The sequence below is a fragment of the Acomys russatus genome, chromosome 19, assembly GCF_903995435.1.
Source record: "Acomys russatus chromosome 19, mAcoRus1.1, whole genome shotgun sequence".
Classification (NCBI taxonomy): domain Eukaryota; kingdom Metazoa; phylum Chordata; class Mammalia; order Rodentia; family Muridae; genus Acomys; species Acomys russatus.
Window position 1 is genome coordinate 9,325,396 of NC_067155.1, and position 10,719 is coordinate 9,336,114.

At 37.0% G+C, this 10,719-nt stretch overlaps 1 protein-coding gene across 1 annotated transcript; it reads left to right on the top strand.

Annotated features, from left to right (window-relative positions):
* Positions 1–5,796: 5,796 nt before the first annotated feature.
* Positions 5,797–6,726, top strand: LOC127203062 (vomeronasal type-1 receptor 4-like). Its single transcript, XM_051161874.1, has one exon. It carries the CDS (start codon positions 5,806–5,808, stop codon positions 6,724–6,726), a length of 921 nt encoding a protein of 306 aa, XP_051017831.1. The 5' UTR covers positions 5,797–5,805.
* The last annotated feature ends 3,993 nt before the right edge of the window (positions 6,727–10,719 follow it).

The following is a 10,719-nucleotide window of genomic DNA, read 5'->3' on the forward strand; positions in this document are numbered from 1 at the left end:
TTCTAAACTGTTTTGCCTTTCCTCTTGCATGGCCCCTAAAATAAGTTTCTCCTCATTTTTCTTTTTTATAAACCACTAAATATAATTAATGCTGTCATTAAATCCATAAATATATGTACATCCCTTGGACTTATAGAGCCCAAGAGTTGCTACAAGCCCTGAAGAGACATGTTCCCTCTCACTGAACTATTATAAATTGCAATAGCTCATCAGTGAGGGGATCGTTTTAGATGTGATATAAAAAGTTCTTCGAGCAACTATGCTTGAAGAGAATATTAAGACAACAACTATATGTGGAGGAGGAGTCTCTTAGCTTTTTATAGACAGAAAATTGTAAGAAGAAGGGACTATGCTTCATATATAACATCCGAAGTCATACAACAAAGTCCTGTCCCAGCCAAAAGGCAGATACACATTCTGTATTTTCTGATAATTTCCCTGTATTACTTGAGGACCAAACATTAGAAATACAATTAACTAATGTATTTATTTTTCATCCCACTGGAGTGTCTCATCCTTCCTCTCTTCTCAGTCCTTGCTACCTCTTTCCACCCTGCCTACTCCATTTTTCTTAAGACAAGGGGAGTTCTCCAATGAATATCAACCAGCATCGGCACATCAAATGGAAGTAAGCCTAAGGGCATAGTTTCCCACTGAGGTAGAAAATTCTAGACAGTAGGTGGGTAATAGGAGGAAAGGGTCCCAAAAGCAGCCAGTAGAGTCAGACACAGCCCTTTCTCATACTGTTAAGAACCACAAAAGAAGCTCATCCTACGCAGCTAAGACATATGTGCAGAAGGCCTTTGTCATTCCCATGAAAGCTCATTGGTTGGATATTCAATCTTTCTGACCCCCTAATGGTGCCAAGATAGTTGATTCTGTAGGTTTTCTTGTGGAGTCCTTGACCCCTCTGCTTCCTTTAATTCTTCATCCTACTCCTTCACAGGATTCCTCAAGCCATGTGTCATGTTAGGCTATGGGTCTCTGCATCTGTTTCCATCAGTTGCTGGGTGAAACCTCTCTGGTGATAATTATACTAGCCTCCTGTCGCTGCACATCCTATAGGCAAGACCAATTGTAGGTCAAAGATTTTGCAGCTGGGTTGAAGTGCCAAAACGTCCATTGGAAGTCTTTCCTGGTTAGAAAAAAAAAATGGCTAATTAAGACTTCATTATTTCTATTACCTGGAGTCTTAGGTATAGTCACCTTCCTTTTTTTCCTAGAAGTTTCCATTGCCCTTGGCTTCTAGACTGTTATGATATCTGCTACAATTCTAGTCTTCTCTCCCTGTACTCTCTAGCTCCATCTTTCCACTACTTGACCCTCTTGTACCCATTTCCACTCCTACCCATGTCCAGGCTCCTTCTCCATCCACCCAAGATGTCTATCTTATTTATTTTTCTCAGTGAAATTCAAGAATCCCCCACTGCTCCTCCCTCTGTTACTTAGCTTCTTTAACCCTGTGGATTTTTGACTAAATATCCTTAATTTTACAGCTAATATCCACTTATAACTGAACACACACCATGTTTGTCTATATGGGTATGGATTACCTCATTCAGCATGATCTTTCCTTGCTCCCATCATTTGCCTGCAAATTCCATATTGCCATTGTTTGTAATAGCTGATTAATAAAGCACTGTATCCATATACTGCATTTTCAGTATATATTTTTCACTTGAGGGGTATATAAGTTGATTCCAGTTTCTGGCTACCACAAATAGAGCTCCCGTGAACATAGTTGAACAAATATCATTGTGGCATGCTAGAAAATATTTTCTGTATATACTTATGAGTGGTATAGCTGGATCATGAGGTTAGATCTACTTCCAGCTTTAAAGAAATTGCCAAATTGGTTTCCAAGAGTAGCCTCTGTTTCCTTTCTATCCTCAGGAAAGTTAGGCATATCCTATTCTGTCAAATCTTTCTCTGATTCATCATTTTGTCTGCCTCTCAATTAGGTATCACACTGAAAAATGGGTAATTTCTTCTCCAAATTGAATTTACCTTCATTGTGTCCTATTAAAGGGGTCTGCTAAAGATGTGCCTGCATATCAGCTAGTTCACACATCCCTATACGGTACTTGGACATAATTAGAGTAGACATTTTGCTGGGTTAAAATTACTCTACAGGAACGCATAAAAAAGAGATAATGATAAAAAGATATAAAAATTTATAATTGTAAACTGAGGGGTATACTTGAATACAACTCACGTGCTGATATAAAATATACAAAGAATACTAACTACAACAAATGTTATAAATATTTTTAAGAAACTAAGTGGATTTGTATTATAAAAAAGTATGTGAAGTCTATATCCATGGGATATAAAGACTAGAATTTCTTATGCATGTGACTCCAATGTTACTAATACCTTGCAGTGCTCCATTCAATTTTCTTGCGTCTTAAAAACTCAATGCCTCCCCAAATCATTGTGTCTTAAGAGGTACTGACAGGGAACTCTCAGAAGTTTTTGTCAATTGAAAACTGGAGAAACTTTCATGAATAATTTTGTCTCCCAAAGCCAGCATTGTCATATCTACTACAGATGAAAAGGAAATTGCAGTTCTGCAGGGATGTGAGGTCATAGTGACACAGGCCTCGCCCTCAGGTCTTGAGCTGGCTCTCTTACAGCTCTGTTTATTAATGAGTCTGAGATGTGCTGAATGAAGTCACCATCCTGAGAAGCAAGAATCCAGGTGAGTGCTTTGATATCAGTCTGAGTGGCAGAGCCAGCAAATAAGAGAGGGTTTATTCTATGTTCAAGTTTGGTAGTGGGAAGTTGGTGTAGAAAAGGATCCATGGAACTGAGAGAGAAGGCACAGGAATAATTACATAATTAAGGGGTGAGTGGGAATGACAGAATTGTTTCTATCTTTGTCCAGGTTCCTGTTGGTTCTTATTGTGATTTCATTTGCCAACTGTGTCTGATTGAGGGTACAACAGACATTGCAGGCAACTGTAAAAGTGCTGATGGACTACAGTAATAAATCATGTGAAAATTCACCATACTCTACTTGACATGTACTATATCTTAGGAGGAAGAGGAGGAGGAGGAAAAAAAGGAGGAGGAGGGCGAGGAGGAGGCAGAGGAGCAGGAGTAAGAGGAGGACAATGGAAAAGGCCATGGAGTGAACTCATCGTGATTTCATTCCATTAGTAGTCTTTTTAAATAGAATTATAGAAGCTCAGTTTTCTGGGTAGGTCAAGTATGTTATCTGTACCTGGATGTAAACATACTTTTTTAAACCTCACATATCTTCTGCTTTTAGAGGCATTAGTAACTGTGTCTGTATTTAATGGTCATTGGTTTAATGACTGGCTTTAAGCCTCTTCCATTTGAACTAGGAAAGGTATCATGGAAGAGAACTTCCATTGAAAGTATTGTGCAAAGATACCTAAGACCAAACATGTCCCAACCTATTTCTCCTCGGTTAGTCATACTCTAAATGTAAGCAGAATCTGATTGGCCAGAGCAAATGTTTCTGATTTTACAGAACAGATGATGAAACATTTAGTAAAATATGTTTGATTTTAGTATTTGCTATTGCTAAGAAGACTTGCTCATATATTTTCCGTTTGTCTGGAATGTTTTCAAACTGTGAACACTGCCAGTCTAAAATCAGACTGTTATATAATAAATATGTTATATTTGAAGGACACATTCTTTTGATTCTTTAAATTGGAGTTATAGGACTGACAAAAGTAAAATCTTTTCAGGTTGTATTTTCTATTTGAGACTGATCTTGTAAACCTAGACATATAATGAAAAAAACCAAATACAGAATCTATACCTTTGGAATACCAATTAGTCTGCTTTTGCTCTGTGAACCCTGTACAAATAAAGAAGCACCTACTTTTCCTTGTAAAAATAGGGCTTGCTGCCCTAAGAGTGTTATACAACTTAAGAGTATTGAGGCGCAGTCCTACACATTGTCCTCTTTTGTACCATCGCTACTCCACACTAATGCATTGTATCTGAGCTCAGTCAGTATCACTGTGCACTAATACTGGATGATGCATGTTGGGAGAATGCTCTCTAATGTAATTCCATGAATTTTATGTCCAGACCTCAGCTGTCACCAAAACTGCCATTCAAGATAAAATTTTAATCAAATTCATTTTTTGTTTTTTCTTTGTGACGTCATGACCGTGTATCTCATGGAAATTTTACAAATGAAACATCACATGGAACACAGTAGAATAAAACAATAGATTATAAATTCTTCCTCTTTGACAAAGAAGTTTACTGTTGTTATTCTTAGCACTGGGGTTATTGGCATGGAAGTTTGTACTTGTTCTTCCCCAGCAGATGTGATCAATATTCTACAGAACTTGTGATCACATTCAGATAAGGCAAAGGTATAAAGCTCCTGGCTTATTTACAAACATGTACAAGATTGTTATTTGTATTTCTTTTTTTACTTTTGTTTATTTTTAAATTTTCTTTTCTTTTTAGTTAACTTAAAAGTAGCTGATTCCTTCAAAATCTCTCTATATTTGCAGGTCGGGTTGATCCAATTCTTTTTATTCTCTTTCTGCTCCTATTAACCTTATAAGTTTTAGCATATTATTTATCCTTCTACTCTCATATTACATTTTCTTTATTTCCTCACTGTGTCTCATACAAGCTCTGTGTCATCATCTAAGGAGCCATATGAAAATATCATTGGCTCAACACAGGTTTATCCCATGTAGACAAACATTTGTTATAACTATAAGCAAGGAAATTACATTAAGACAGAATAGAGGCTAGTGATCTTTTTGAACCTAGATTAATTCACTTAATAAAATACTTTTTTTTTTTCGGTATCCACTCCCTCTGCAGTGTCTAAACATAGGGAAATGACAGCTAGTATCTGATAGTCTTTAAGGTCTCAGAATATATCCAAACATGTTTTAAGGTCTTCACAGCTGATTCTGCCTTATGGAGAGATGGACGTACCAAAGAACACGCATGCACTAGATCTAGGCCCTCAACACACATGTGATGGATGCTCAGTTTGATCTTCATGTGGGTGCCCTAGTAAGTAGAGTGACTTCTATCTATGGACTCTGTTGCCTTCTTTTGATCACTTTGCCTTATCCAGGCTGCCCTGTCTGGCCTCAGCGGATGATGATGAACTCAGTCCTTTTGGGACTTGACGTACCGAGGTGTGTGTGTGTGTGTGTGTGTGTGTGTGTGTGTGTGTGTGTGTGTGTGTGTTCTGGTCTTCCCTTGTCTGAGAGCAACAGGAAGGCAGGTGGGGGAAGTGCATGAGAGGGAGGAAGGGGAAGATGACTATGGAGGGGCCTGTGATCAGGATGTAAATTGGATTTAATTAAAACAAATATAAAAATTAAAATGTCTGTTGAAATTATTAAACTGTTCTTGTTCTACAGCATTTATAGCAAATATCAATATATTCAGAATGTCTTGCATCATGTTTGTTTCTACTACTATTTGTTTTATGATCATTTATTTATTATTCTCACTGGCCAACATCAAATCATCTTGAATGATTCATATCGTGTAAAACTTTTTATCTCTTTTTCCTTCATTATTTACATTATAAGTATTGAGCCATCTCAGAGTTAAAACATGGAAGATAGCCATTCTTACAAAGAAGTTCTGGAAGAGGTATTATTATGTGTCTCCCTGGCTTTGTACACTGGAGTATAAAGGTCTCTCTGTTTCAGTCTCTCAGTGGCTCTATGGTTGGTGGATTCTTCTTTCCCCCCAAGCTGCAATCATTGGCAGTTATTCATTAAACCAGAGAAACTGTGTGGACATACACTAAAGGAAATTGTGTTGAATCACAAAATGGACTTCTGGAATCTGGCAATTAAAACTGTGTTCTTATCACAAACAACCACTGGAATTTTGGGGAATTTCTCCCTTATGGTCTGCTATCTAGTTCTTTACTACAGAGAATGCAAACTGAAGCCCACAGATTTGATTCTCATGCATCTAATGGCAGCCAATGCCTTGATTATTTTCTCTGCAGGAGTTCCCCAAACAATGGCCGTTTGGGGATTGAAGCAGTTCTTGACTGAATTTAGATGCAAGTTCATATTGTACATTCAAGGAACTGCCCGGAGTGTGTCCATTGGAACCACATGTCTCTTGAGTGTCTTTCAGGCTGTCACCATCAGTCCTAGGAAATCGTGTTGGTCAGATCACAAAAGCAAAGCTGAGAAGCACATTGGATGCTGCCTATTTATTATCTGGATTTTATACTTGTTGATAAATTTCATTTTCTTTGTGTACACATTTAGCAAAAGAATCACACACAATGGGACAAGAAAGCGAGATTTTGAATACTGCTCCATTGTAGGGAGTGATGCAATTAGTGATGCCCTCTATGCAGCATTGGTGGTGTGCCCTGAGGTCTTCCTTTCTGGGCTCATTGCGTGGTCCAGTGGCTCTATGATTGTCCTTCTGCTCAGACACAAACAGGTGGCTCAGCACATCCGCAGCAGTCATATCTCCAGCAGAACTTCCCCTGAGTCCAGAGCCACACAACACATCCTGTCCCTGGTGTCTATCTTTCTGTGTTTTTATACTCTATCCTCCTTCTTAAGAGGTTGCATTTCTCTGTTGCCTAAACACAATTGGTGGCTAGTGAACATCACTCCCTTGATTTCTCTTTGTTTTCCCTCTTTTGGACCATTTGTTATTATGAATCATTACTCTGTTATGTCCAGACTCAGTTTGTTCTGGATAAGGGATAACCCCTTCTAATCATAGTTTAATTATTTAAATAATGATTTGCTTGGTATCCATTGGTTAATTCACACTCTATCCTCAAAAGATCAATACAGTGACTTTAATGGGTGGTTGGCACTTTGTCTTTTTAAGGTTAGAAAAATGACCATACAAGCTTTTCAGCTTGTTGAATTAGCAGCCAACTAAAGCTGATCATATTACTTGAGTTCATTTCTGTCAGTTTGCAGCTGTGAGAGTCTTCTCTTTGCCCACCTGATAAACAAAGAGGTCAGCAAGAACTCTGTCAATAGCACAAAATTTCTTGTGGCATTCATCCACAAAAGGCTGCTTGGATGCTTAAGCCTATCACAGCCAGTTTTAGGGGCAAACATTCTACCTGAAAAAAAAAACTGAAACCATGTGTGCCCATGAACTTGTTCTTCAGAAGGCTGTAGTACCATCACAAGAGTAATATCATCATAAGAGTTATATATGTTACCTCAAACAGATATCAATCCAAAAGAATGATGGCTTTAACGTAATTTTGAAGATTGTTAGCTAAGATTTTAGTGAGAATTTTTATCATCATGCTTATTTGATAATAACTTTATTTGTCATTGTTCTGTCTTTATCTGTTTGGCATCATGATAACACTAACCTCAGCCAAATGTATTTGGAGAAATTAATATAGATATTATGGGAGTCAGTTCTGAGATTTGTTGAAAAGCTAAAAATTGGAAGTATGATTAGATAGAAGTGATCAAATCCTGGGCCTATACCCAGTGAACTCCATCTCATACCATAGAAATATTTGAATATGAATTATCCTTGCTGTTTTATTTATTGTAGCAATGAAATGGTGTCTTCCTACATATACATAAACAGATAAACCCAGCATTAAATACTTTTCATGTAGAAAATGTACTATAACTTGACTATAGTGAAAGATAGAATCATAACTTGTGTAGAAAAATTGATGGACTAATTATGGATAACATTAAGCCAGGTCACACAAATCCAGGAAGAAAAAAATTACATGTTCTCCAGTTGTTCTAAAGAAAAAGAATCCCAATCACCTAATTTTCATTATAAAGACTCAGGAGATAGGATGTTGAAGTAAAATCCTACTAACTCAGAAAGGCAGACAAAGCACCCAACTGAATTTACTACTCAGTTCATGTCCGAGATAGAAAAGGCCAGCTAGGTCACATGACATGCCAAGAGTAGAAAGCCAAAAGCTTAAAACCAAAGTGTTATTTCTCCCTCTCCATGCTGTTCATTGTTTAAAGTTTTCTTGAAATTATTTTATATTTTTACGTATACATTTATAGTATTACACATATATACAATAGATTACCTATGGCAAGAAGAATGGTGACACAGTCAGGAATTGTATAAATGTTACATTCTTATTGTTTGGGCTACTTGTATTTGTCAGCCTTGAAGAAGACATCTTTCCTACCTTGGTGAGTCTAAATTTCTGAACATAAATCAAGCTCCATCACATAGTCTCATTATCCTCTTATCACATTTATCTAGAGCTAAAACCATCCTAACCCAGAACTGCTTAAGCTTCTTTGTAAAACTAAGCTACCTGGTCCTCAACCCCCTCAGAGACTTGGGAATTCAATTCCCATTCTAACTGTCAATATGCCTAGAGCTCTTCCAGATAGTTAGATGTTGAATATAATGTTGTGTGATGTAATGTCTGAGCTTATATATGGAAGTATCAATATGAAACAAGATTCATTTTTTTGTGTAATTCATATGTTGTTATAGCGAAGATCAAACATCAAATGGATACCATGCTATGCTTCTTTCTCCCTGTCTTGGCAAAGTCCATGACTGTCCAGATGGATAGAAGCTGTGACCCATTTTTAACTACCTGTCTATTTTACACATTTAATAAATACAATCCCAATGAAAAACCACATCTCATTCTTTACAGAAATAGAGTAAAATAATTCTAAAATTTATATGGCATCACAAAAGACGCTAGTTAGCCATAGCAATCAATATCAACGCGGGGGGGATTACCATTACAATCTTAAGAAATACTATAAAGACATAATAATGAAATTATATGGCATTGCCATTAGTAGTACACAGATGTAAAAAAAAGAGAATAAATTGAGGACCCAAACATGAGTACATATACCCTCAGCCATTTAATATTTGAAAAATGTGCCAAAAACCCATGATGGATCAAAAAAAGCATTGTCAAAAAATGGTGCTGTCAAAATTTAATTTCCACAATGAGGAAAATAACATTAGATTTGTATCTACAAGTTTGCACAAAAAATTCATTCCAAATTGAAAAAGGTCCCTAACATTGAATGCCAAAACATTTAAAATGCTATAATGACATATAGACTGGAACTTACATGGTATAGCTGTATGGAATACCTTTTTTTATAGAGATTCTTTTGCTTAATAATTAAGAAAAATGCTTTTCTTTTTCTTGGTATAAATTATTCTTTGATGATTTTACATGTATACATATTTATACACTTACATACTATTCTATTGACATCCTGTTCTGCTGCTGGTGTGATGCTTTCAAAATCAAAAGTTCTATCAATGTGCAATAGTTCTTCTGCTCATTTGACAAGCACCTCACCAAGAATCCAAGAGAATCTTAGTGACAGTCTGGGAAGTCTGAGATATCCATCCTCACAGAATGTCCACTTCCATGATTACTTGGATATTCAATGTATCAAAGTGATAAATATATTTAATACAATATATGTACATATTTGTGATTCTTAAGTCCATCTAATTAATTAATGGCCATATTAGCCATTATTTCTTTGTGAAAATTCAATAACAATGGTGATTTTGCATACACACTAGTTTAGATATGTGCACAGGTTTGAGGAACCCAATTGACAAAGGCTTCTGCTGAGGGTCTATTGTATATAGAAGGGACACAGCTTCTTCTCTAAAGCCAGAAACATGTAATGGAAGAGCCAGATGTTTTCTGGAGCAGACCTTTAGGTGTGCTGCCGTTTCTGATTATGAGAAACAACTTTTTCACACACTAAGGGGCTAAGGTTAGACCGCAAGGCTGCTGTGTGCTTGATTTTTTATGTTTTCGTTAAAATAGCTTGTGCTCATCTTGTGTAGGATTGTTTGCTTTAACTTCTCATTGACTTGTGTGTCATTTTATGATAGTCTATTTATTATTATTATTTATTATTTTTATCATCATCATCATCATCATTATTTCTTCACTTCTGTTTCCTAGAAAACTATAAATAAGATGCTATAAATCTTTTTAAAAATACTTTATTAATTTATTCATGTTACATCCCAATTTTTAGCCCATCCCTTGCAATCTCCCATTCCTCCCTCCCTCCCATTTCCTCCTACTCCCCTCCCCTATGTCTATGACTGAGGGTGGCCTCCTCCCCCTGTATATGTTCATAGTTTATCGAATCTCTTCTTGGTGACCTGTTATCCATCCTCTGAATGCCAACAGGCCTCCCCATCCAGGGGCCGTGGTCAGAAATGGGGTACCAGAGTTTGTATGAAAGTCAGAACTCACTCTCCATTCAACGGTGGAGAATGTCCTGTCCATCAGCTAGGCCTAGGTAGGGGTTCAAAGTTTACTGCCTATATTTTCCTTGGTTGGTGCCATAGTTTGAACAGGACCCCAGGACCCAGATCCACCCATCACGATGTTCTTTTTGTAGGTTTCCAGGGCACTCTGGATCCTTCTATTTCCCCATTCTCCCATGCTTCTCTCACCTAAAGTCCTCCCCTCTGACCCACTTTCCTGGTAAGTAAAGTCTTTCATGGGACATGCCCCTTGGGCTAGTGTCTCAATATAAGTGAGTATATATCACTTGTCTCTTTTTGCTTCTGGGTGAACTGACTCATTATGATAATTTCTAGTTCAATCCATTCGTCCACAAATTTCTGGAATTCCTTTTTTTTAATAGCTGAGTAGTATTTCATAGTGTAAATGTACCACAGTCTCTTTATCCATTCGATGCTATAAATGTTAATAGAATTGTTTTCCATAAA